The 27,819-nt window shown below is 46.0% G+C and overlaps 1 protein-coding gene across 6 annotated transcripts; it reads right to left on the bottom strand.

Moving 5' to 3' along the window:
* Positions 1-1,254: 1,254 nt before the first annotated feature.
* LOC123946100 (aldo-keto reductase family 1 member C1-like) lies at positions 1,255-24,305 on the bottom strand. Of its 6 annotated transcripts, none has more exons than XM_046011202.1 (12): positions 24,239-24,305; positions 23,671-23,735; positions 20,077-20,143; positions 16,670-16,792; positions 14,795-14,962; positions 10,527-10,643; positions 9,765-9,842; positions 8,451-8,573; positions 5,361-5,470; positions 4,428-4,593; positions 3,789-3,868; positions 1,255-1,488 (listed from the first exon to the last, which is right to left on the bottom strand). In XM_046011202.1, the coding sequence occupies exons 4-12, from the start codon at positions 16,754-16,756 to the stop codon at positions 1,446-1,448; spliced, it is 972 nt and encodes a 323-aa protein (XP_045867158.1). In that variant the 5' UTR covers positions 16,757-16,792; positions 20,077-20,143; positions 23,671-23,735; positions 24,239-24,305; the 3' UTR covers positions 1,255-1,445. The 6 variants fall into 6 exon arrangements, with proteins under 6 accessions (XP_045867158.1, XP_045867157.1, XP_045867160.1 ...); XM_046011201.1 differs by lacking the exon at positions 24,239-24,305 and adding an exon at positions 24,073-24,182; XM_046011204.1 differs by lacking the exon at positions 20,077-20,143.
* Positions 24,306-27,819: the final 3,514 nt, after the last annotated feature.

Genomic DNA, 27,819 nt, shown 5'->3' with positions numbered 1-27,819 from the left:
AATATCAATTTTACAATACAGTATTCTTAACTCTAATTACCCTGCTGAATGTTAGATTCTTGGAACTTATAACAGAAGTTGTGCCTTTGACCAACATCTCTGCATTCCCCCCGCCGTGACGACACGAATGTTAGAATTCTTTGTTATTACTCAGGGCCCACGAGGCTCTGTTCATTTTTTTCCCCCAGTTACTTTCTCTTTCTTGTTCGCATTGGGTGATTTATGTTGTTTTACCTTCCACTATGCGAATCATTTCTTTTGTACCTTAATGGCTGTCAAGTCTATCCTTTGAGTTTATTTTGGTTATTGTTTTTTCAGTTCTAAAATTTCCATTTTGTGATTGTTTATATCTTCTATTTCTTTTTTTTTTTTTTTAGATTTTATTTATTTTATTTGGCAGAGAGAAATCACAAGAGAGGCAGGCAGAGAGAGAGGAAGGGAAGCAGGCTCTCCACTGAGCAGAGAGCCCGATGTGGGACTCGATCCCAGGACCCTGAGACCATGACCTGAGCTGAAGGCAGCAGCTTAACCCACTGAGCCACCCAGGCGCCCCTATCTTCTATTTCTTTATTGAACTTTCTGTCTTTTCATTTGTTCCCAGTGTGTTTGCCATTGCTTGTTGAAACATTTTCATTATGGCTGCTTTAAAATTTTTCTCAGATAATTTTCATCTTGGTCTTCTTGGTGTAGGACACCTGTCACTTGTCCTTTTTCACTGGGTTTGATAATCTTCTCCTTGGTATTATGAGTAATTCTTAATTGGAATATGGCCTTTTTGTATTGTGTTTTATTTTTTTAAATTATTTTAATATTTTATTTATTTATTTGACAGACAGAGATCACAAGAAGGCAGAGAGGCAGGCAGAGAGAGAGGTGGAAGAAGGCTCCCTGCAGAGCAGAGAGCCCGATGCGGGACTCGATCCCAGGACCCTGAGATCATGACCTGAGCCGAAGGCAGAGGCTTAACCCACTGAGCCACCCAGGTGCCCTTTGTATTGTGTTTTAATTAAGTTTTAGATCCTTTTAAAAGGTCTGCTAAATTTGTATAGTGTGGTAAACTCGCAGAACAAAAAAGAAAAAAGATTCTTATGGACAAATAAAAAGCTTGAAAGTATACTAAATGGGTGGCTTTTTTGGGGAGGGGACTGTGATCAAAGGATTAGCATTTCAACCTCAGTGACAGAGAAAAAAGCAAAATGGATTAAAAAGTTAAGTTGTTAAAAGGTCAGGTTGTTTGATACGTATTTTCATTGACTTTGGCAGGGGGGGATGGTGTGAGGTAAAGACAGTGTTTAGAGACTTTTATTTCCAGGTACAGGGACTCAAGCCACATCTAAGCCCATCAGGCTAAGCAACATGGAATAAACCAGATACCGTCTCATCTGTGAGCTGTTCGCTCATCATCAACCAGAGTCCAAGAACTCTGGGGCAACCAGACACCGCTGTCAATTCTCATCAAAGAATGGATAATCTGGATGATTAACAAATCTAGAAGGTAAAGGGAGAGACTTAGTCAAGTATGTTTCCAGCCTGGGTAAAGAGAGGTTTCTTTCAAACTGGCTTAAGTACGAAAATTAATGGAACCTTCTTTTTGGACAGGTACAAAGGCACCAGTTTTACAATAACCATGTTCCACTGCCTGACACTGTAAGGAATACAATGTAGAGAATATAACTACATGCTCATGATCACAGGTACAAAAACAAACCGAAATGTTGCCTTTTTGCAGGTAGTGTACTAGTCTACCACCTAAGGAGACAAGCTCTTTGCGTAGCTGTGTTAAACTCCCAAAAGGGCAGAAATGAATTCTGGCTCTTTTAAAACTATGACAACCTGGTTGAATCCATCAAGTTAACAAATATTTCAAAGCAATGACGAGGAGGGTGACAAGACTATCACTGTGGTTCAGTTTCTTTCAAGCACTTGGAAGTAATTCAACTATGTTTTTACTTAGCGAGAAATTACTTTTTAGACATGGGGTGGATACAGTGGTTAAGATATAAGATATTTCATCGGGGTCTCATTTTAGCAAGGGAGGTAGACCTCTCCCCCCATATATATAGTAATAATTTTGAGATAAGAAGTGCTAAGTCACTAAACAATTCATTACTGATTAAAATGACCGGTGTTAATTGCCAGGGATTACTGCCCGTGTCTCCACTCTCCCCGCTCCCTTCCCTCTCTATGATTTGATGGTATTATTCATTGAACAAGCTTTTATTAATGAGTCAGGGAGACGGTAGATATTTAAATCCTGTCCTAGACATCTAACACTTCGAAGGAGGTCAATGGGAAATCAAAAACATAAATCAATAAGTGGCATGGGATGCTAATTAGGAATGTATGCCAAAGGAAAAACGAAGTTGAGTAGAGACAAAGGCATTGCTGGGCAGAGTTGCGTTCCTAGGTAAGGTGACAGAGAAAGCACCTTGGAGGTGACCCCTGAGGGAGGACGTGAAGGAGGTGAAGGAGTGGGCATCCAGCCATGGGGAGGAAGAGCATTCTAGGCAGAGAGAACAGTCAGTGCAAAGGCCCTGGGATAGGCCTGGTGTCTGTGCAGAGCAGCCAGGCCTTGGGACTTCACTGGTGTCAGCAGGGCGAGGGCAGGAGGACATGGAGGCAGACAGTGAGGCCCCTGCAGGTGTCGTAAGGAACTTGGCTTTCACTCCGAGTGAGAAGGCAGGCTACCAGATGTCAAGAAGAGGAGTGCCGGTTCACTCTGGCCTCCAGGTGTGGAGAGGAAGTGCTGGCTCTGGGAGACGGAGCAGACGGCAGCCGACTACCTGAGCAGGAAGACTTTGGGCTGTGTGTGTGTGTATGTGTGTGGGTGTGCAGCGGGGGTGTCTGCACATGCCGTAGGAGCTCAATTGTAGACATGGCGGGTTTGAGGTTCGTATTCCACACCCAAGTGCTGTTGAGGAAGCAGATACACAAATCCTCGTAGGTCTGGGCTGGATCTAATTTGGGGAGTGTGTATTTATTTAGATGGTGTTTAAAGCATGAAACTGGATGAAATCACCGATGAGGTCAGTGCAGATAGGAAAGAGAAGAGGTCCAAGGACGGAGTCTCTCCAAAGTTAAGAGGTCAAGTGGATGGAGAGGAGCCTGCAAAGAACACGAGAAGGACCAGCTAGGGAGACCAAGGGAACACAGACAGGATCTGCGGAAAGAAAGCCAGGAGCACGTTTTTAGGAGGGGAAAGCGATCCACCAGCTAAGACAAGATGAATGAGGAGAGAAGGTCATGGTGGACCATGATGAAAGAGTTTTGGCAAAGTGGAGAGCAGGTGCCTGCTTTGTGTAGGTTCAGAAGAGGATGGGAAGAGAAAGCCTGGAGGCAGCAAGTATAGGCTTCTTCCAGAAGTTTCCCTGTGAAAGGAGAAATGGTGAGCGACTCCAGAGTGAAGTTGGCTCAAGAGAAGATTTTTGGTTTTGGTTTTAAAGATGGGAGCATGTTTGAATGCTTCTAGGAATCATCCCAAGGGAAGGGAAAAGATGGTGGTGGAGAAGGGAAAAGCCTAGGATTTTCCCAGGTTCCTGAAAGGCCACTGAATAAAGCAGAGAGAAGGACAGAAGTCAAATGTATCTGCAGGGAACACCAGCCCCTGGAATGCAAGTGGGGTGGGGTCAGAGGACGGGAGAGAACAGGGAACATGGGGTCGGAAGGTCGGAAGGAAAAATGTTTCCCAGCCACTTCCTAAAAGATGAGGCCCCCCTCTGTAGATTGGGACCAATGGAGTCCCATCACCATCCTGCTGCCCAGTGTCTACAGCTCACCGAGCTACTTACACATCTGTAAAATAGCGGATGTTTTTGTTTAGGCCGTCCACACTTTCCATGTCCTCTGGTGTTAACTGGAAATCGAAAACCTATCAGAAACGTGAGAAGACAGATTCCTTTTCCCTGCATCTGTGACTGCCCCCGTCCCCCTGGAGACACACATATTTATCTAGAGATGGATGCAGGTTTTGAGAGAGGATGGTCATGAACCTGGGGTTCATTCCCCTGCAGGAGTGTTGCAGTGTGTCCCCTGAACCCACACGCCCCTCGAGGGTGCTAGGCGGTGTGGGGTGGCTGAAGCAAAGGAATCCTGGACAGGGTCACCCCAAATCACATCTCATCTAACTCCTTCATTCCACAGCACAAGAAATCAAGGCCATACTGTGGAATTAAAAAAAACAAAAACAAAAAAACCAAAATGGGATCGGGATCCGAACCTGACCCTCTGGAGTCCTTTCCCAACACCAGCTTCCCTCCCTGTAGCAGCCGGCGGAGAGAGCAGTTACGTACGGCCCTCAGACACACACAGGACACACAGAGCTAAGCTTTGTCCAAGCAGAGCTCAGGCGCCCCACGGATAACCCAGACCACAGGGGAGTGAGTGAGGTGTCTGCATCAGTCGCCGGCTGCCCACACCCTACCGCATACCTGGAAGTTCTCCCGAATTCTCTTCTCGTTGAAGCTCTTGACCAAGGCCACCAGGCCCCGCTGCAGCTGGAAACGCAGGGCCACCTGGGCGGGAGTGCGCCCATGCTTTGCGGCGATGGCGTTGAGCACCGGATCCTTCAGGAGAACGGGGCAGTTCTTGTTCACCCTGGAAGGGAGGCAGAGGAACTGTGTGCCTGGGCTGGGTGGCCGCGTGCTCTAGGGGCGCTTCCACCTCTGAAATCTGCCTCGTTACCCTCTGGCTGACTCCACCCCTGTTTCCGCTTCTTTGGGTAAATCTAGACAAGGACCAGAGAAAGGAAGACAGAAAAGGATTCTCAGGTATTATTTCCTTTTTTTTTTTTTAACATTTCTGAGAAATGTGGTAAAATATTGGATAAGTCAAGAGGATAAAAATGTTTGTCCAAGTAGGACCCAATAACCTCCCTGATTTTTTAAGAATTATTTTAGAAGAATTTCAAAAATGCTTTCAATGAATGATCTGTTTTATCGAGGGCTAAATTTAAGAATTATTTTAGAAGAATTTCAAAAATGCTTTCAATGAATGATCTGTTTTATCGATCTTACATTGCTCTTCAAGAGATAAACTGAGACTTACAGAAGTTGTTAGCTGCCTCCTCTCACTCAACCATCTACCGCCAGAATCGTGGTATGGGCTCCCTTTGTCACTCTTGAAGGCCAGAGCTTTCGAATGGTGTGAACATTCTCATCAGTGATTTTCTTGCCTAATAAAATACTTTATTGGCAATATTTTAGTGCCTGATAGTGTTACTGAGTCACGACAACGTAGGCTAGTTGAAGGGTTTCCAGAACGGATTACTCCTGCTGTCTACCGTCAACCTCCCCCCAAGGGCTGAGCAATAACTCAGGCAGCTACGGCGTCTGTGGTTAGAGTAAGCGCACAGAGGTCATTACCACTCCTTCCTAAAGTCGGTCCCCAAGGCAGCGTATGCAGTCAGGATGATGTCCTTGGACTTGCAGAACTCCCGGAGTTCGCTCTGGTTGAGGTAAGGGTGGCATTCCACCTGCAGAACGCCAGGCACAACGGTTGGACCACCGGACCGCAGCCACCAGGCCGGTGAGGAACAGACAGGGCTGCACCACGTGGAGGCAAGTGCATTTTGTGCCCACGGTCGTCACCACCGCAGTACCCGTGGAGCGGCCTGAGGCTGACCCCTGATGGCCGCACAGCAGCACTGAGAGACGCGCTCGGTGCTCAGAGAGACAAGCTTAGGTGAGCTCGCCTGACAGGCTCAGTCTCTCCGACTGGAGAGCACAGGGCAGGCTTGGGTCTCCGTCTCGCACTGCTCGTGTCTCCAGAGGAGCCGCTCCGCCTTTCCTAGTTACCCTCAGCCTCACACTGACCTCTTTCTCTTCGCAGCCGCCACACCTGGAAACCAGGCACTCATCCTCCACGTCTGAGTCATCTTCATCAGGCCAGTCTTTGGCTCCACAAGCCAGAGTGCTTTCCTCTTCCCCCCACACCACACTGTGAGGTCTCTGCGTGGTCCATGGAGCCTCCAAATGCCGGCCCTGCTCTGCATCCCCGCACCTGTTCCCTTCCCCAGGCTCAGTCTTATCCCAAGTGCAGAGGGATTTGGGACTTCTGGCCCCTTTGCCATCAATTGGAAAGGAATGGCTAGTTGTTATCCTTCAGAAACTGTTACTCGTGTCATGATACACACACACTGCTAGGAGAGAGGTTTCTGTGCCGTAAATAGCGATCGGTGGTGCTGTTACCTGACTTTCCGTCTGACTTTCTGCCTTTCTTCCATGCACCTGGAGAGCAGGAAATCCAGAACCTTTACCCAGAACGCTAACCGTCTTTTCTCTGCCTTCTAGTCCAGATCTAGGTGGGCCAAGACTATTGCCCCAGGCATGGGACAGGGGGGCTGGGGACCAGTTCAGCTCAGCTGGGGACTCTTGGGCTGGCCTCGGCCTGATTCCCTTCCATCAGATCATCAGATCAATTAGGCTCGAGCTAAACCCCAGGTGGTTAGGCTGCAGGGCAGTAGTTTCCACTGTGGGGTGGGCCTGAACAGAAACAGAATGTTCTGGCCATTTTTCAAGCTGGCCACTTCCCCTCCCCCCTGATAGAAGCATGAGTGTTCACTGGGAAAATCTGGTAGGGCTTCTGGAGGTACAAGCCATGAAAGCCTGGGGGACCATCCCATAGATGAGCTCCCTGGAGTCTTCAGCTCCAGCTCCGGAACTCATCCACTCTGAGCCTCCAGCAAGTCAGCAGCTCTGTTTGACACTTTCCTGCCCCACAGGGACCCTTGCAGTGGCCATGTTCCTGGGAAGCCGCAATTCTCCACATCTGTCTGGCTGCCTCTCCAATTTTCGGGGCCACAGCTTGCGCTGTGACCTCAATCCTCTGATGGATTGAGAAAGAGTGGCTGGTTCTCCATTGGTCCAGCTTTTTCATTATCGTACGGATGCAAAGGACAACCCCGTCGCTTCTTACAAGCCCGATCCCAGACCAGAGGTGTGCCAGAAGCACTTTCTCCTGCACACCTTTCTCGTTGCTTCTCCCCTGACTCTGGTGGTCAGATCAGAAGGAGCAAAGATCCGGAATGAGAAGGCTTGCTGGGCCAAATTAACTCTCTGGGTCACGGCCACACGTGTTTGCAGCTCAGTCAGCACCATGCACAGGGAAGAAGGGGGATGGGTTGTATGCGGGGCCACAAGCCAAACCAGGGCCTGGGTCCACCTGACCTCACCCACCGTCATGACGGTCTGTTCGCCAGGTCACAAGGAACTATACTCTGCCCTAGCTCTTCAGGCCCATGTAGACCCCCCACTAACCAATGGCTTCCACTTGGCCACGTTCTATTGGCCCCCGAAGAGCTCAGGGTCACTGCAGAGGTCACGACCACTCAGCTTCTTCATTTGTCACCACCACCGAGGTCAAAACCAGTTTCTTTACTTTCCCTAAACTCATGATGCCCAAAGCGGGGCTAAGCCTCCTAAGCAACACAGAACACAACTTTTTAGAACTCCCATTTGTATTTTTCAGCTAAAAATAAACCTCCCAAGTATTGAATACATAAACTGCCTCTCCCTCTCTGTCAGCCGGCCCGTGAGAGGTTTTTTTTTTTTAAATGCTACAGAGCAAGAGTTTCTTTTTTTTTTTTTTTTAAAGATTTTATTTATTTATTTGACAGATGGAGATCACAAGGCGAGAGAGGCAGGCAGAGAGAGAGAGGAGGAGGAAGCAGGCTCCCCGCCAAGCAGAGAGCCCGATGCGGGGCTCGATCCCAGGACTCTGGGATCATGACCTGAGTGAAAGGCAGAGGCTTTAACCCACTGAGCCACCCAGGTGCCCCCCGTGAGAGGTTTTAAAGGAGATGACGTAAACGGGCTGAGTGTGGGCCCTGCCCAGTGCAGACGGCCGGCCGCTCACCTCCCTGCTCCTCTGACTTCTCACCTTCTTTTCTGAGCCCAGCAAGTCATTTGTGTGGCATATTAGAGCCGGTTTATCTTGACAAGGGGATTTCTTTAAAAATTTTTTTTTTTACTTGTAAATGTGCTTTTGTGGTAAAATACACATAACATAAATTCACCATTTAAAAAAAAAACAAGTTTACCATTTTGGCCATTTCTAAGTGACAGTTCAATGGCGTTCACGAATCCACGTTGTGGTGGGCTGATTTTGTACCACCAGGTCTCGGTGGTTATATCTCATCACACAGAGCTCAAAAGAACTCCCCGTTTTCCTTTACACGGGAGTGCTCCAACTTTACTGACCAGAGATGAGAAAGCTCGGCGGTGGGTTAGCTTGAATTTTCTAGAATCGACCACCATAACACCCAGTCCATTACATTCCGACCTGACCCTTGGATGTTTTTTTATGAAGCGATGTGGCCCTGGGACCTGTCTCAACAACTTGCACCGCGCTCTGTTCTCCACAGGAGAGGGGGAGGCTGCTGGGGACCTCGCTGAAAGGAGGGAAGAGGAAGCTGAGGAAGGAGAAGAGGTTGGGGGCGGATGGGTCGGGCTCACCTGGTTACAGACTGGCTTGTACTTGAGCCCTGGCTTGTTCAGGATCCTCTCCAGCTGCCTGCGGTTGAAGTTGGACACGCCGATGGACTTGGTCAGCCCTAAATCCTTACACCTCTCCATGGCCTGAGGAGGAAGGGGTGTGAGGAGTGACCTGTGTACCCGGCTGGGGAAGCAGGACAAACGGGGTGTGCTCGGTGTGGGGCTGGCGCTGGGAGGGAATCTGAGACAGAGCAGGAGAGACAAAGCCTCGAAAGGTGCCGGTGTCAATAACGGGGAAGGAATTAACCACACAGGAGAATGACAAAGAAAATAATAGGAGAAAAAAAAATGAGTCAGAAGATAGAGTAAGTAAAGAAGTCAAGGGGTTCAGGATGGAGCCAAAGGCGCCAGGGTGATTCTTAGCTGACCCCTAGAAAACCCTGAGTGACGGCAAAACGGGCCCCAGGAGAACAGGAGGTGAGGCCTGGGAAGCCCAGGAAGCAGGAAGGAGGCCACACCCGCCCCCCAGACCACTGGCTCCCTCTTTTCCCTTTGACCTCATTTCCTACTGAGGTGACCCAAGTCACCGTGTTCCAGTCACAGGCCCCCTTGCTGTTCTTGAACACGACAGGTTCTCTCTCTCCTTAGAAGCTGGGCCTTGGGAGCTTCGGAGTGGCTCAACTGAGCGTCTGCCTCTGGCTCAGGTCATGACCCCAGGGTCCTGGTATTGAGTCCCGCATCAGGCTCCCTGCTCAGAGGGGAGTCTGCTTCTCTCTCTCCCTCTATGCTCTCTCTCTCTCTTTCTCTCTTGCCCTCACTCTTTCTCAGGTAAATAAATAAAATCTTTTAAAAAACAACACGGGACCTTGGTCTTCCTTACACCTGCACCACCGTCCCTGCAGGCACCCACGCGGTCAGTTCCCTCACCCCCGGCAGATCTTTGCCCAATGTCGGCTGGCCCAGGAGGGCCCACCCCTCCATCTGCATCCCGCAGCTATCCCGGCATTCTTAGTCCCCCTAGCCAGCTCTCCCTTCCCATTCCACCCCCATGCCAGAGCACCTTCCTATCCATGCGGCCGGAGATCTCGATTTTCTCACTGACGCAGCCTGAAAACTTAAAAATACTCTGCACTGAGTACACCATAGACACTCAAGAAGTCCTTGCTGAGGCATTAAATGGGGGAGACGTGAAGCCAAGGAAGAGGGACATCCAGGGACTCGCCCAAGGCTACGTGGGAGCAGAATTGGATGAGACGCATGTCTCCCGAGTTCCTGGTCCACGCTCTGTCTCCCAGCGCGCAGGGACTTGGGTAGCGTCTTTGGGGACGTACTCACCTCCCATGTGGCACAGAGATCCACTGTGTCAAAAAGGACTTCTCCGTCTTTGTCCTTTGGGATAAATTCCTCCCCAGGCTGGGACACAGAAAAGAATGAGAGGTTGTATAAAGTTATCTTTGGCCTCATCCAAGCCATCTAGAGCCTACAGACCCTGAGGCTCATGCAACAATCTATTATCATTCTTGAAAGAAATGGAAAGATTAGGGTAAAGGGAAAGAAAGTACCTGGAGGAAAGTATGTTTTTAACTGCTAAGGGTTTAATAAATACTGTTTGTGTCAAGGACAACTTGAGACACCCGATGCCCCATCCTTGAGAGAAGTGAAGGTGGAGCCAGTTGGGAGCTCTCTGGCTCCCAACCCTGTGGGACAGGAGGCGCCCACCCCTGCGTTCCACCTGGAGGGGCCTTACAAGAGCGTGACTCATCCGCATCTCCAGGCCTGAGTTCCAGACTCACTAAATCTCTTATACGCCAACTGGTCTCCACACTGGGACATTCCCCAGACGGGAAAGGACAGAGGCTGAGATTCAGGAACATGGGATCTTGAAAATACAGGCAATGCAGTCACGGGATTGAAGCAAAGCCATGGAAACCAGTGAACTCTTTTCACTCTGGGGCTGGAAGGCAATATTATAGCAGAAAAGAAGGGAATAGCAAAGTATTATGCGTCTTTTCTCCTCATCTTTATTAACTTTATCCGCTGTTGTATCCAGCTACTGGTTGTTATATTGATCATCAATGTAAAATAACTTTTGCTAACCTCGAAAGCTACTGGGAAATGAATGAGATAAAGATTCACATAGCTCAACCCAAGCTTCCTCAGCGATGTGTCCAGGCTGGTTCGAACCAATTCTGGGCGGAAGAAGGTTCCCCACACCTGCAGCGGTTGGAAGAGAAGTGGTATGAGATGGGTTTTTTTAAGAGTCTTTAGGAGAAATTAATAAAGTCTAAAACCCACTATTTGCGATGCAGATATGATACTATATAAAGACTCCACCAAAAAACTATTAGAACTGATAAATTTAGAATTCAGTAAAGTGGCAGGAGACAAAATTAATATATAGAAATCTGTTGCATTTCCATACAATAAGGATGCAGTAGAAAAAGAAATTAAGAAAAATAATCCCATTGACAATTGCACAAAAAAGAATAAAATTCCTAGGAATAAATTTAATCCAGGAGATAAAAGACCTGGTTTCTGAAAATTATAAGACCTTGATGAAAGAAATGAAAGATGACACAAAGAAATGTAAAGACATACCATGCTTGCAGATTGGGAGAATTAATATTGTTAAAACGTCCATACTACCCAAAGCAGTGTACAGATTCAATGCAATGCCGCTCAAAACACCAATGGTACTTTTCACCGAACTAGACCAAACAATCCTAAAATGTGTGCAGAACCACAAAAGACTCTAAATAGCCAAAGCAATCTTGAGAAGGAAAAACAGAACTGGAAGTATCACAATCCCGGACTTCAAGTTACACCAAGCTGTAGCAATCAACACAGCATGGTACCGGCACAAACACAGACACATAGACCAATGGAACAGAACAGAGAACCCAACAATGAACCCACCACTATATGGTCAATCTTCAACAAAGCAGGAAAGAATATCCAATGGGAAAAAGACAGTCTCTTCAACAAATCGTGCTGGGAACATTGGACAGCCACATGCAAAAGAATGAAACTGAACCACTTTCTTACGCCACACACAAAAATAAGCTCAAAATGCTTAAAGACAAAATGTGAGACCTGAAACTATAAAAAGGCTAAAAGAAAACACAGGCAGTGATCTCTTGGATGTTGGCCTCAGGAGCATACTTATGGACATGTCTCTAAAGGCCAAGGAAACAAAAGCGAAAATGAACTTTTGGGACTTCTTCAAGATCAAAAGCTTCTGCACAGCAAAGGAAACAATGAACAAAACAAAAAAAGCAACCTACAGAATGGGAAGAGATATTTGCAAATGACATAGCTGATAAGTGGTTAATATCAAAAATACATAAAGAACTTATACAACTCAACACCAAAAGAACAAATAATCTGATTAAAAATGCCGGAAGACCCGAATGGACACTTTTCCAAAGAAGGCATGCAGAGGGCCAACAGGCACATGAAAAGATGCTCAACACCATCAAGCATCAGGGAAACCCAGATCAAAACCACAATGAGATCCCACCTCACGTCTGTCAGAAGGGCTAAAATCAACAACACGAGAAACAAAGGTGCAGGCGAGGATGCAGAGAAAGGGGACCCTCCTGCACCGTTGGTGGGGTGCAAACCGGCACAGCTACTGTGGAAAGCAGCATGGAAGGAGTGTCCTCAAAAAACTAAAACTAGAAATGCCATATGACCCACTACTCTAAGTCCACTTTGGGGTATTAACCCAAAGAAAATGAAAACAGTAACTCAAAAAAGATACATGCATCCCTATGTTTATTGTAACATTGTTTACAACAACCAAGATACGGAAACAATTCAAATGTCCATTGATAGATGAAAAGACTTAAAAAATGTGATATATAGGTATATATGTAAAATGGAATGTGGTCCATAAAAAAAGAAATCTTGCCATTTGTGACAACGTGGTTGGACCTCGAGGATATTATGCTAAGTGAAATACCTCAGACAGAAAAAGAAAAATGCCATACGATTTCACGTATATGTGGAATCTGAAAAGCAAAACGAATGAACAAATGAACGGAAACAGATTCATAAATACAGAGGAGAAAATGGTAGTGGGTAGTTGCCAGAAGGGAGGGGAGGCAGGATACGGGTGAAATAGGTGAAGGGGGACCAAGGAGTACGGACTTCCAGTCATACAGTAAGTAGATCTTGAAGAATGGAGTGTATGTACGGTCAATAATGTTGCAACGGTGTTGTAACAGACGGGGGCTACACTTACCGTGGTGAGTGTTGTGTAACGGAGACTTGTCAAAACATTCTGTTGTATGCCTGGAACTAATAAATACTGTATTTCAACTCTACTTCCATAACAAAAATGCTCTATCTTTTAACTCCATGTCAATTTAAAAAAATGTATTTTAATATGGCTTACTTGATTGAGTCATCTGGGGCTTGCTGCCTCATTCTAGCTTGAGTGGAACCAAATAAAACTATTTGATTCAGCTTTAAAAGAAAAAAAGGAAGAACCTGTAGGAGGAATTAGTCAAATGGCAAGTAAACAACAACCACAGACGTCATTGGGAAGTGACAAATCATCCCACCAAGCGTCTACGTTCTGTCTCCTTGTAGCTTCTGTTTCATACGGAAGGAAGACAATGAAGGGGAAATGGACAAGTATGGCCCTACACAGAGGGTGTCAAACTCTAGAACGTAAAGGAATTAATTGGTCTGCCTGTACAGAATGCATCCCTGGACCCTACCTCAAACATCATAAATCACAGTACCTGGAGACCGAGCTGGGAAGTTGCATTTTAAACAAGAACCTCAAGAAGTTGTGATTCAGAAAATTGCACCTTGATTGTATTAAATGATCCAGTGTTCCAGAGATAATTGGAATCCCCTATAGGGATTTGGGGGGAGGAGGGCACTTTAGTCAGCTTATTTTAGGAAGTGATAGCATAAGGAAAATCAACCAAATTTGCTAAAGCCAAGGAAACAAAAGGATCCAATGGAAAGGAGACCAACAGATGAGAGTAAGATGGTGATACCATGTCTAACACGGTCATAAATAAAGCTTCAACTTCTGGAGTGAAAAGGGAGAGATATCTGTTCACAGACCTACCTAGGATTCACTTGTGTGAACTTCAACTCTCTCTTCATGGACTACTTCACCTCACATTTAAATATTTGGTTCCAGGGTGCCTGGGTGGCTCAGTTGTTAATTATCCGCCTTCGGCTCAGGTCATGATCCCAGAGTCCCAGGATCAAGTCTCACATTGGGCTCCCTGCTCAGTGGGGAATCTGCTTCTCCCTCTGACCCTCACCCTGCTTGTTCTTTCTTTCTCTCTCAAATAAAATAAAATCTTTTTTTGAAATTTTCTTCCTTTTTTTTTAAAGATTTTATGTATTTGACAAACAGAAATCACAAGTAGGAGAGAGACAGGCAGAAAGAGAGGGAAGAAGCAGACTCCCCGCTGAGCAGACAGCCCGATCCAGGGCTCGATCCCAGGATCCCGAGACCATGACCCGAGCCAAAGACAGAGGCTTTAACCCATTGAGCCACCCAGGCGCCCCTCAAATAAAATAAAATCTTAAAAATATATATTTCTAGCAGTAATCGGCTCAATGAACACTACTAGAATAATGCCTCTTGGATTCCCTTTCCAGTCTGAATTAAGCACGTAAGTTCTTCTATGTGTTTCAAATATGATATCCATGGATATGAGGAATAGTAGGAGAAAATGGCTCAAAAGTCTAAATGTGTGTGTGTGTGTGTGTGTGTGTGTGTGTGTGTATGGATGCCTGGGTGGCTCACTTACTTAAGCATCTAAGTTTTTTTTTTTCTTTTTCTTTTCTTATCTTATTATGTTATGTTAGTCACCATACAGTATATCATTAGTTTTTGATGTAGTGTTCCAAGAGTCACTGTTCATGTCCAAGTCCTGATTTTGGCTCAGGTTAAGATCTCAGGTCATGAGATTGAGGCCTGAGCAGGCTCTGTGCTCAGCGGGGAGTCTGCTTGAGAGTCTCTCTCCCTCTGCCCCTCCCCCTGTGACATGCACATACACACTCTCTCTAAAATAAGTAAATTTTTGTTAAAAAGTTAACAACAGGGGTGCCTGGGTGGTTCCATGGGTTAAAGCCTCTGCCTTCAGCTCAGGTCATGATCTCAGGGTCCTGCTGAGCAGGGAGCCTGCTTCCCCTCTCTCTGCCTGCCTCCTACTTGTGATCTCTCTGTCAACTAAATAAATAAAATCTTAAAAAAAAAAGTTAACAACATACATAAGTACTTTTACAAACATTAATTTCATCCTTGTGGCAGTTCTCTTTTCCTACTTCATAGAAAAGAAACCTTCCTCGTCCTTATTCACAGATACCGAGGAAACTATACACAGAACCTTCGTAGTGTAGAATATGTCCTCTCTCTTCACGGTGCCGTCAGCAATCTTCTCCCGGATGGCCCTCCCGATCTCTTCCTCATTTTGATACACATAAGCCGAGTCAATATGGCGGTAGCCTACATCGATTGCTGTCTTGACGGCCTCTTCTACCTCACTCTTCGGAACCTGGAAGACCACAAAGACAAGGACCTACTGGGTTCCGGAATGGCCAGTTCCACAAGCAGAGGCATTCTGCAGAACCTGTTGTTTTGCTAAGGGCTGAGAGCTAGATGTGACAGAGGTAAATATTTAAAACCTTGGTGGCAAATGTTTAACAACTGACTCTGAAGAAAAGAAGTCCTGATTTATGGCATTTGCTAGTTTCTGTGGTGTAAATCCTATCACCATGGCTAACCTCAAGCTACGAATATTAGGAAAAGGTGCTCACCATCGGATCTCGTGAGCCCATGAGATGGCCCAACTTGTCACTGGCTTTAACCCCCCTGCCTCTGGATTTACATGATCCGTGGGTTTAGCCAATGTATAGAATTATAGTCCAAGTTAATTCAGTCTGTAAGAGATTTTTACGCTGATGGCAATTCAGGAGTCTAAGACTCAAATTCTTTCTCAATGCAATGAATGTGTAACGGTACACAGAATAAATTAATGATTTACTTATGGCAACTTGGAAAAACACTTCAAACAACCTTTGAGGAAGGATAGAGATGTAAAAGAAAGCAAACTATTCTTTCATGCAAAAATATCTCATCATTAAGTCTGTTGTTATGGCGGTCTGTAGGTGATACCTTCTCCTATAACCAGGAAACAAGTTCGTTCTTGTTCTTAGCTGCCTACTGTTCTGCTGGACTGCCAGGCTGGGCTTTTCAAGTTATCTGTAATTTCCCCTCTCTCTGATCCTCCTCTCCCTCACTTAAAAGGTCTCCCTGGGATATCTTTTCATCCGTAACTCCTGATGACACAGCCTCAAGAGCCCAGTCTGAGGAAAAGCAACGCTCTGTGCTAGCGTTCTTGCTGGGTTCTCAGCATGACGTCCCATGTGACTCTCATGCTGGGGAATGAATCCTACAACTTTCTTCTAAATAATTATAACCTCCTCCGCCAAGAACCACTGACGATACGCTCATGTAAATTTGCAATGTTCAAACGAGAGACATACATAGAGTTCAGTGTTCCAAACAGAGAGAGAATTTCCAAGGGCCACTTGGCTCTCCCCATGGCACAATCTTAACAACCTGGCCTCTAAGGGACTATTTCCATTCCAGACCACCAACACGCTCTCTAACATGAATCTTGTCTCTCTCCAGGTCCTTCAGCGGCTGAGATTTCTCTAGCTATTCTATGACCGCTGGTGGACAGAGAGCTCTTGGACCCTGGGCGTTACAGAGAAACTTCATGACAAGCAAGCTTGTTGCTAAGTCCCTGCCTCCTGGTTTCATTGATTCCAACAGACTGAGAATGGCTACACAGGACAGCAAGTGAGAGGAGCAGAAACAACCTTGCCCACTCCTGGACTGCTGACAGATGACACATTTCCATGTCCCTTGATAGAGTGCCACTCCAACTGTGATCCTTGGACACGTAGCATCAGAGTCATTGGGTAGCTTGTTAGAAATGTGGATTTTTGAGCTCTATCCCAGATCTACTCATTCAGAACCTTTGTGGGTGCAGCCCCCAATCTGCATTTTTCACAAGATCCTCAGAAGTTTTATGCCTATTAAAATTTTAAAAGCACTGACTTAAAGCAAAAAATAACCTAACCTGGAAAGAAGCAGCTTACCAATAGAGAAAATGAGACCCTAGTGCATTTCCTGAATGATGATTCTGGTGAGGACCCTTGTCTGCTACTCTCCATCTCCAATGTCATTTGACTACCTTACTAGGAGCAGAAGTGCCAAGTCCCAGCATAGGCATGAGGTGTCCGTCATTCAGCCTTACACAGCGAACATTGGTTGGATTCATCTCTTTGCACTCTTCTGGTTTTTTATTAAAAGAAATCTGCCAAGGGGAGAAAATAAGAAAATTGCTACTTTTTAAACAACTTTAATGAGATATAAGTCACATACCATAAAACCACCCCCTTTAAATTACCCAAGTCAGCGGTTTTTAGTCCATTCACGGAGTTGTGACCAATATACCATTTTGGAACATGTTCCTACCCCTTCTAAGACCCAATTCTCATAGAAACAACTCCCCATTCCTCTCTCCCTTCAACCCCTGGAGACCTATTTCTGTCTCTTTGGATCTGCCTATTCTGGAAAATTTATGTAAATGCATTCATACCCTATGAGGCATTTTGTGACTACTTGCGTTCCCTTAGCATAACGTTTTCAAGGCCAATCCACGTACTTCAATGTATTTCATTCCTTCTAATGGCTAACCAACATCCCTTAGTACAGATGTACCACAGGCTTTTTATCCATTCATCAGTTGACAAATATTTGGGGTTGTTTTTTTTTTTGGCTTTTTGCCTACTGGGAATAATGCTTAAGTAAACATCCATGCACATGTTTTTGTGTGGACATACATTTCCAGTTCTCTTGGGTCTATATGTAAGTCTGGAACCACTGAGTCATCCAGCAAACCCAGGTTTAATGTTCCGAGAATCTGCCAAGTGTTTTCCAAAATGGCTGTACCGTTGACATTCCACTTCTTGGGAATTCCAGTTTCTCCACATCTTCTCCAACGCTCGCTGCCCACTGTTTTTTGTTAATAGCCATCCTGGCGGTATGAAGTGATGCTGTGGTTTTGATCTGCATTTTCCCGATGATGCGCAATGTGGAGCATCTTTTCATGCAACCCTTAGCTATTTGCTTATCCTCTTTGGAGAAATGTCTACTCGAGACCTTGCCTGTTTTTGAATTGGTTGTTAGTTTCCTTTACTAACAGGTTGTAGGAGTTCCTTATATATTTTGGAAATGAACTTCTTCTCAAATATATGGTTTGCAAATTCCAAATACTTCCATTCCAAAGAACGTCTTTTCTCTCTGTTGATGGTTTCCTTTGCTGTACACAGGTTTTTTGAATTGATGTAGTCCCACGTGTCTATTTTTGTCTCATGCTTGTACTTCTGGTGTCTTATTCTCAAAATCCTGATCAATGTCATTAAGAGTTCCTGTTTTCCTCCATCGTCTTAAAGTTCTAGGTCTTGCTTTTAAGTCTTTCAACCATTTTGAGTTGAATTTCACAACCCCAATCCATTTGTATTATTCTAACATAGACTTAGAATGATTAATCTCTGATCAATTTTGTTCTGAAACTATTTAATGAAGCTCTAACCCTGGGCCTACCTCCATTTCTAAGTTTGAACTGATGAATTAAAAGAACAATTGGGGGCACCTGGGTGGCTCGGTTGGTTAATCATCTGCCTTCAGCTCAGATCATGATCCCAAGGGTCTGGGATGGAGCCCTGCGTAGGGCGCCCTGCTCAGCAGGGAGTCTGCTTCTCCCTCTTCCTCCGCCCCTCCCCCCACTGTGCTCACTCTCTCTTTCCAATAAATAAAATCTTTAAAATTAACTAAATAAATAAGCAATAGAAACCCAGGCATTATCTGCTTCATGATATGTTAACAAGACAAAATGCACAGGCCGCCTAAACAGTAGTTGAAAAAAAAATTATAATGATGTTTATTCAGATTTTATGATGCTATGGAAAATTACTAAATACATATATTTTGAAGCCTTATCTGATGTTTCCAAGCCAGTTTCTCAAAAGGCTGTGCCATATTGGTGTTTACACACTGATCCACAGAGCGTGAAAATTCCTAGCTCCTTGACCCTGAGGCAGTATTGTGATACCTCAGCGAAAACTTCCTAAACAGACTCTTGGGTTGTCACGCTCCTTCTCTAGCATGTACTATCCACAGTACAAGAGGCTGACGAACGCTGTCAGGTTAATTTCTGGATTCCGACTCTGTTCATCTTTTCCTCTCCTCTCCTGCCTAAATCGGGTGCATTTAAGCATTTCCTGCCTCTCTCCTCTCAAAAAGGCACTAGACTCCCAGGAAGTCTCTTCCGCCGTCCACCTTGCTTACACATCAGAGACGGGCATGACATGTTTGCTAACTACGCGTACTGTGGCCATCTGTGCAGTCCATCCCAATATCAAATCCACACGCTGCACGTCTGAAACACACAGCGGTATACACCAATGATACCTCAATAAAAATTACGTTTCTGAGGGGCAAGAAAGAAAATACACATTAAAAATAAAATACCACTTTCATGAGTCTGTTTAAATTGTGTATTCCCTAAAACGATCAGCTACAGAGATGGTGACGGGAACGTAGTGAATGAAGATTTCACTGCGGAAACAATGCCTACACAGGATATGAAACTCTGGATGTTGACGATTACTGTGACAGCTACTATTTTATTGTGATTTTGGTCTCTGTTCTGGAGTACCCAATTTTTTAAGATCCCTAAATGCTAATGTATTATTTTTGAAGAAACAGATTAAAATTTATTTTAAAAGTCCCTGGATTTGTAGATTTTATTGCGTAATTGGTCACAATGAACTTGCCAGCAGGTGCCCAGCCTGACCAGATTTGGAGTCCCCAAATGCTTTCTCAGCCTGTCCCCTCCTGGCCTCCTCTGCTCAGACCTCTCCTGTCATTTCCCTCCGACTTCTTGCCTTGGCCCCACTAACTAGAACAGCTCCATCTCTGCTTGCTGAGTTTAGAAATTCTTCCAAGACCTTTGAGCTTGCCCAAAGCCAGCTCAGCAACTGACACCTTCTCCTTGGGTTGCATAGTTCATACCAGGGACTGTTTAATTATGAAACACTTGTCGGTGTTTTCTGCACTTTAATACGGACTGCTGCCTTGATTCAGGACCTGAAATTCCTATGGGTACTGATTCTCAAAGCTCTCAAACCTCAGTTTCTATTTGCCTGATTTCACCCTATTATTTAAATTTCCTTTAGCCGACTGCTTTAATAAAGTAACTGTCAACATAGTATAAGATATTAGTGGTTGACAATACCTCACCCTGTAGGAAACGTTCAGTTGGAAACATGAAGAGCTCAATCTTCTAAAATTCTATTTAAGATACTGTTTCTGGTCCTGTCTCCCCTAAGGGAGGCAAACAGGATCCAGGAGCATCTCCACCTACCCCTAATTCTCGTGCGTGATACCAGTGACCAGAGTTTACTCGCTAGCTCTGTTTCCTCTGAAAGTAAATCTGCCTTCTGAGAGAGCAGATATTTGTATCTTGCATCCTGAAAATTCAGCACAGAACTAAAACCAGAACCGAGGCAATTAAGAACCAGAAATCGAGCTTACCACGCCAGCAACAAGGCTGATGAAACAAGGTATCCAAGGAAGGAAGCCTGTCAGACCACCTGTGACACTTTGAAAATGAAAATAACATTAACATCGTTATTTGGAAGAAACGGTTTCTATGGAAAGCCATGAGTTCGCAATTAGAGTGACAAAGAGGAAATTAGTATAAAGGTTAGGAAAAGGCAGTTGAATATTAAAGTAGGATGAACACAGATGAAATATGTTGAATTTGTCGCTGGTTTTAATAAGTGAGGGAAGGCACATGGACGTGACTGGTTTTTCTTCTTTTATACCCATGGCAGGTGATAGAACAGAACTCTGATCTTCTCCATCTGTGCAAGCAGGACATGGAGGCAAGCCCGGCAGCTCGGAAAGGGTGCCGAGTGCGAAAGATGGTGGCAGGCGTGTGGGCAGGAAGTTTGCCAAGCACAGGAACAATGGATCCACCAGTGGCCGTACAAGTGGCAGGTCTGCGCTCTGGTGCTCAAGAACAGAAAGAGCTTCACGGTGAGGAAGAGAGGCGATTACCTCCGATGGATGTCATAACACTGGTAAACGGAACCCCTAAAAGGCAGGTCCATTCATGAGACACCAGGTTGCAAAAATACTAAAACCTGTAAGGAAGGCCAAAAAGTGCAGGCACTTTTCCAAGTGTGTAGAAAATAAGGGGGTTACCGTAAAAAAAGGAGTCATTTGGTGATCACTGGCTTGGATTTGAATCAATTGGGGAGAGGCAACCCTACCTATCAGGGCCCTAACCAAAGATAAATGTATCGTCCAAATCCCGCCATGAAGGCTAATTTTTTGGTCCCAAAACGTTTTACTTCTGAATACTAAAAGTTGGAAGTCACATAATTTTCAAGTATCTTGAAGTATTATCCATCTTTTGGATTTTTCAGCCATTTAAAAAAATGTCTAAGTCATTTTTAGCTTGTGGGCTATAATACACACACAGGCAATGAGCCCTGCCACTTTGTGGATCTCTGCTCCATATCATTAGTAGCCATTTATAATATCTACAATTATCTTTCTATCGATTAGGTCTTAACTGTGATAAAATCTGCACAGCAATGATTATTTTGATCGTGCATAATGATACAGTCCAGTGGCCTTAAATGGATTCACAACATTTTGCAACCATCAGCACTAACTCTATGCAAGACATCTTTGTCATCCCCAAAAGAACTCTGCGCCTGTCCAAAAGTTTCCTTTCGGCTAGTTCACTACCGAAGTGTAGAAACACAGCTGATCTTATCCTCACAGTAACTGACATCAAGCACTGTGTAGTATTTCCCACCGTTTTTCTTTCCTTTTCTTATATCCCTTATATTCACTATAACACACCTGCTAATTTCAAATATTGAAGAGCTCTGATGGCCAAGGACCAAAGGAAAGCTGGTTTCATGTGAACTTCAAAGCAATGCTTCTCAAAGTGGAGTCACAGGACCCACGGAGGCCCCTGCGGTCCCTTTCTGAGGCACAAGAAAAAGATTATCTTCATGATACCAAGATGCTCTTTTCCTTTTTTGTCCTCATTATCTCATATGTCTATAGTGGAGTTTTCCAGAGTTTTACATGGTGTGGGTTGTTGTACCATATGGAATGCAGAAGCGGATTTGATATTCCAGCTGTCTTCTGTCTGGCTACTCATTCAACTTTCAAAAAATACCATATAATATCACTCTTGATCCCTAATGGGCTTTTGCTTGGGAAAATATTTTTATTTTTCATAAAATGTCCTCTTCATGTTTCCATGTCAAAGGCTTGTGGTTTTTTAAAGGAAGCAACACATAAATATTTAACATTTCCCAGTTTGATTTCCAATATAGTATGTAGACTCTTACAAACACCAAACTCACAGAGGCAGAGAGTGGGTTGATGCTTGCCAGGCTGGCGCTATGGGGGGAGAATGGGCGAGGGTGGTCAGAGGGAACAAACGTTCTTATGTCAAATGAAAAAGTTCTGGAGATCAAACCAGTGTGGCGGCTGCAGTTAATCATGCCGTTTTGTACCCTTGAAAATTGCCACGATAGAAAACGTTAAAAGTCCTCACCACCCCTCCCCAAAAGTAACTGTGCAAAGTGGTAGGTGATTGCAGCAGCAATCATTTTGCAACACATAGGCAAATCAAACAAGCACACGGCCTTAAATTTACACATGGTCACCTATCAATTACATCAATAAACTAGAAATGTATACAGAAGAAGAAATGTATACAGAATTATCTTAGAAGACGTAGTGTGAATTTTCCAAGAACAGCAGCAATTTTCTGTACTATAAAATGCTACAATCATTTTACTGAAATCTAATTTGTAAAAAAAGGTATCTTGCTGTGAAAATAGACATACTTTAGAATTCATTAACTAGAGTACAATTGTCCTAAAGGATGCAAATATAATGCAAAAGAAAAGAATATACTAGAATACACTAGAGACTTCTTCATTGACTAGGTACAAGACAAATACACAAAACTTACACAAAAGCACCAAAAAATGGAAATGAGCAAAATATGGCCTGCATTCCAATCATAACAACTTCAAAATACTTAGGAACAAATCTAAAAAGAGTAATGGAGCTTCTATGGAAGAAAAAAATAAAGCATCTTTGAAAGCATAAAATAATTTCTGAACAAGTGAAAAATGTATGCTATGTGAAATTTTTGGACAGTTTATTAAAATTTAAATTCCCATAAAATAATGTATATACCCAAACAATTATGATTCAAATTCCCCAAGAACTCTAACTTTTAAAATCATATACAAATTTTTCCAGTATATATATTAAAAAAATTAAGGCCAGAGAGAAAATTCATAAAAAGAAAATTCACAGAGATTATCAGTGATGGACACCTTATGACCGGATCTCAGAACTTATTACAAAGCCAAGATTACCTAAATAATCATATTGGTGCTCATCCATCAAAAAGAATGAAATCTTGGCATTTGCAACGATGTGGATGGAACTAGAGGGTATTATGCTACGAAATAAGTCAATCAGAGAAAGACAATCTAAGAAATGCGGAATCTAAGAAACAAAACAGATGAACATAGAGAATGGGAAGGAAAAATAAAACAAGATGAAATCAGAGAGGGAGACAAACCACGAGAAACTCTTAACTCTAGGAAACCAACTGAGGTTGCTGGAGGGGAAGGGGGGGATGAGTAACTGGGGGATGGGCGTGAAGGAGGCAGGAGGCACGTGATGTGATGAGCACCGGGTGTTGTATAAGACTGATGACTCACTGACCTCTACCTCTGAAACTAATAATACGGTATGTGTTAATTGAATTGATTTTAAAGAAATAAAAATAAAATTAAATAATAATTGTATTGGTATAAGGTTACAAAAAAATTCTCGTGGAACAGGGTAAAAAATTTAGAATTAAATTTTATTTATATGAGAATTTAAGATATGATTAATGTGGGGGTATAATCCAGAGAGGGTAATGAATTATTCAGCACATGATACTGGAAAAAAAATGTCTATCCACCTCCAAGAAAATAGGACTGCATTTCCCTTCTTATACTATATATGTAAATAATTCTAGATACACAAATGATATAAAATAGAAAAAGGGAGAAGAAAAATACTTACAAGAAACTCCAAGGCACGGTCCTGTGTACGAGATGACTTTGTTAAGGAGACCAGAAAACCAAATGCTGTGAAAGAAGAAATAAACGTTGTTGAACACACAAACATCAAAACTTTGCACGGCCAAGTTCATTTTCATCAGAGTTAACAGGCAAATGATAAATGTGGAAAATATTTATCAACTGGATGAAAGGGAGCTTAGCTATATAACCTTAAAGAGCTCTTAGAAATTGACCAGAAAAAGACAGCTTTCAAACATGTTGAAGAGGACGGATGGCAGAGAAGGGGAAGCCAAATGTCCCCAGAGATAAAGGACATTCTGATTCACCAGCTGTTAGGGAAAAGCTCCTCCGAGTCATGACAGCTGTCAGCTTGAAGCCATCCGAGGAGCAGAAATGAAAGCACCTTGTGCTGTCCGTCCTGGGTGGGAGCGAGGAGAAGAGCGCGATCTCGTCTGCTTCAAGGAGGTACTAAAAACTGTGTTTGCAAAGGAGCCCAGCAGCAACGACTGAAACTGAAAGCCAAGAGGGGGAGAGAGAGAAGGAAAGTTTAAAGGTCATTTCATACTCACAGCGGACGAGTATGCCTGCCACTCGGGGCACTGGGGGAGAGCCCTGGTGTTGCAACCATATGATGGGCAGAGCCATGGACACCAAGAGCTTATATTGTGGCTTTCCAGAAAGGATCAGGCAAGGTGAGCAGGCTTGGGATTGGCTGGTTCCACTGAATATGATACCGTGTTCACTGTGACCAGCAGGGCACTGTGACCAGCCTGGAGCTATTTGGTGCCTCGACACACTTCTGGATGGGCCAAGGTTTACTAAGAAGCACCAAGTTCCCATTTTGTGGGTGTTAAAATGTCAGCTTACCAAAATTTACAGTCTGTTTGGGGCGCCTGGCGGGCTCAGTCGGTGGAGCGTTCGACTCTTGATCTCAGGGCCGTGAGTTCAAGCCGCACGTTGGGCATAGAGACATTTTAAGAGAATGACGATAAAGTAGAATAAAGTACATTTACACAGTTGGCCCCGTTATACTGCAGCATCCCATGGCCATTAGGTGCACTCGGGGAATGGGGTGGAGATCGCCAGGGAGATTTCAGTAGTCGAGACCTCGTGACAAAAGACACCTGGAGGCTATAGGGTGAGATCTGGTCAGCATGCTTCCATAGCAGGGAAGAAAATCACAGCACGGATCTCTTCCTGGGATGGTAATTATGAGCCCTTGACGCACATCGCAGAGCTGGGCGGCCCCCTGGGCGAGTATGAAAATAAATCCATGACACAATGGGAAATGTTCAGGGCCTAGAGTGACGCGGAAGGAAGGGAAAGTACGTGAAACTTGCTTTAGGGACAGCAAGTCCCTCACAGGGTGACTCTGCCCACATCATTCCTGTACATGTAACAGGAGGTTCTGACGATTTTCCAGACACTTCCGTGGTCAGCCTGTGCGAAGCCAAGAGCTACATCATTTCAGCAAGTGAGCCTTGTCCTTGATTTAAGAGGCCAGTGGCTGGTGGTTGTCTCCATCATTCGAGTGATTAGAGCCTTGGACATTTGCCCTTTGGGCTCTGCAAGTTTTGGCTGCTGTGCCCTCCTCTTTGGAACAGGCAACACCCCTTCCTGAGGAATCTACCTTCGCTGGGTGAACCGTCCTTCCTCCCTGGATGAGTCCTGCACCTGGCATTGGCAGAAGGATGCTGGCCGGATGCGGGTGGAGATCCCAGAGTGATGAGGGAACCAGGGAATGGCCACGGATCCTTGAGAAAGGGGGTCACATTATGGTGGCATGGAGGGCGAGGGGAGGCATGAGTTCCACAGGACAACCCAATCGGCGGGTCTCTGCAGTGATTTATGGGAGAGGGTGACGTTAAGGGAAGTCCACGATAGAGTCAGGAATGGAGAAGGACAGTAGGTGGGAGATCACAGACACAGACTGTGTCCAGCGGGGACAGTCCTCCGGGGGGCATGGGAGCAATCGAAGGGAGCCTGGATGGGACAGAGGGCTCCATGGGAGGAGAGCCGGTGGGCCTCAACACGGGCTGTCCACACCCACATAAGTCCATCCCCCGTCACGACATCAGTGGGCTAGAGTGCAGGGCGGGGTCGGGAAAAAGCGTGAATACAGCTCGTCCAGCAGAAGCATTTGTCTGAAGCTTTCACTGTGATCTGAGCGACTTGTGTATGGGTGTTGATGGCTGGTGTTGCTGTGGCCACGGGGACAAGCCGCAGCGGGAGGGGGTGGGTTGGGGTACAAGCAGTGCCCGGTGCACAGGGGAACAGGGAAAGGTGTTCCCCGCGGTAGGAGAGAGGGTGTGTGTGGAGGGCTCCCGTCTGGACAGGTGTATGCTGGTGTGAGAGAGAGAGAGTCCGTGAAGACCGCAGGGAGGGGTGACCGGAGAAAGAGTCCGTGGAGAGGCCAGCGGGGGCCCTGCGCTGTGATGGGTCCTATCTGCCGCGCAGGGATGGGTACTCTCGGGTCACGGGGTCGTGTCAGCGGAGCCCTCACATGAGCACGGGTCTCCTGCAGTGCCGGAGAGAGCGGGTTTTGGAGTTCTCTGATGCTTGGGAGATGGGGGGCATGTTAGGGAGACCTCCTGTTGGAAAGGGTGTCCTCCAGCGTAAGAGAGAGGGGTATGCCTGGGGGGCTTGTGCCGGTGGGCTCTGGGGCCAAGGGAAGTGTCCCGGTTTTCCAGAGCGCAGAGAGGGCCCTCCCCAGGGAGCCACGTGGGCCGCACAGGGCAGCAATACCGGTGCTCCTTTGTTTCAGGGGTGGTTTGTCATTACTGACTCAAACGAAAAGAACGTCATCGTGGGTTTTGTGGGGGTCGCAGCGGTGATGGGCGGGGCTCCCAGCTGTGCGGGCTCCTGGAGCGAGCAGCCTCAGAAGGCCAAGGAACAGCAGTGATGGCAGCTCGGTCTCAGTGGCAGGGTCCGGCGGGGGAGGCAGAGCTCTGGGGCACCTGGTCACTTGGATGACGTGGCTGTCATCTCGCGTGAGACCCTCCGTGGTGTCCCAGGGGAACGGAGCTTCTGAAATGGGGCTCTCCGGAGGTGAGTCTGGGGCTGGGTGACACCGTCCCCTGGGACAGCCTCCGCGTGCTGCTCTCTGCTCCAGCGGGGCGGGGCTCCTAACTTTGGGCTCTGTAGGAGTTAAGTCTGCCGGGACAATTGGTGGGACCTGCTGGGCTCGAGATCGGAACTTGGAAACATCGGGGAGATCTCCAGGGTGGCAAAAGTCTGACCTGCTCATGGAGCTGTTTCCGACTCCGACAACACAGCTTTTGAACGGGAAGCCCATGGGAGGCTGCTGTCCACGGAGCCCGTGTACCAAGGACGGTTGGCAAACAGCACGCAGTTTGCTCAGACGGGTGCCCCGGGCGAGTACCGGTCCGTGTCATTAGGAGTGCGGCTGGGCCCACGGTAGGCGCTGTGGGTTCCTCTGCAGTCACCACCCGCTAGGGACCTGGCGCCGTCCGCAACATCCATCTTCTGCCTCATGTCCTGTGTTTTCGGGGGGGGGGGGTTGTGGTGTGGGGGATCGTCCCTCTGAGCTGTCCCAGGCCACACACAGCAGCAAGCAGGTCTGTAAGCCCTGGGGAAGCACGCCATACATTTCCAGCTGCAAAACATCCAATTGTCTGTGGGCACGTTCGATGGTCCTGAAGCTCCAGACCCTGCTCAGGTCGGAGGACTCGAGCCTGAGCGCTTCCGACCAGCCCAAGTACCAGACCCGATGGAGACATGGCCAGCTGGCTGACAGGTGCGCCGGAGAAATCTGTTTCTTGCTGAGTTTGCGGCCACTCTCCCAGGAGCTGTGCTGGTCCCAGGGAAAACGGGGGCGGTCACGGTGTGGGCGCTCGTTGTCTGCACATCCCAGGAGGATGATCGGGTGGGGTTTGGGGGCCCCACAGAGAGCATGGGAACTTCTGCCTGGTCATTTCCAGATATGGTTAGCATTCACAGGGGCGTCTGTCATCTGCTCTCTTCCTGGGCCACCCCGGTCCTGCAGTCGGCCCTGGGCAGCTGTTCCTATTCCCTGCAAGGGGTCAGAGGATGCATTAGGGTTTATTACTCAGCCTTTCTATCCTGCAAGTTCTGCCAAAGTTCCTGGGGCGGGGAAAGCAGATGGGTTTTTCCCGAGGGTCCCACAGCC

The sequence above is a fragment of the Meles meles genome, chromosome 7, assembly GCF_922984935.1.
Source record: "Meles meles chromosome 7, mMelMel3.1 paternal haplotype, whole genome shotgun sequence".
NCBI lineage: Eukaryota > Metazoa > Chordata > Mammalia > Carnivora > Mustelidae > Meles > Meles meles.
The sequence above is the reverse complement of the archived record's forward strand: the minus strand, read 5'-3'. Positions and strand labels throughout refer to the sequence as shown.

Excerpts from the sequence above, each read along its gene's own strand:
- LOC123946100 (XM_046011200.1), bottom strand. The coding sequence starts at position 24,026 with ATGACTCGGAGGAGCTTTTCCCTAACAGCTG. Across the intron at positions 16,793-23,670 it reads ACCGTGCCTTGGAGTTTCTT|ATTTCTTTTAATAAAAAACC; the intron begins GTAAGTATTTTT and ends TCCCCTTGGCAG. Across the intron at positions 5,471-8,450 it reads ACAAGCCAGTCTGTAACCAG|GTGGAATGCCACCCTTACCT; the intron begins GTGAGCCCGACC and ends GGCGTTCTGCAG.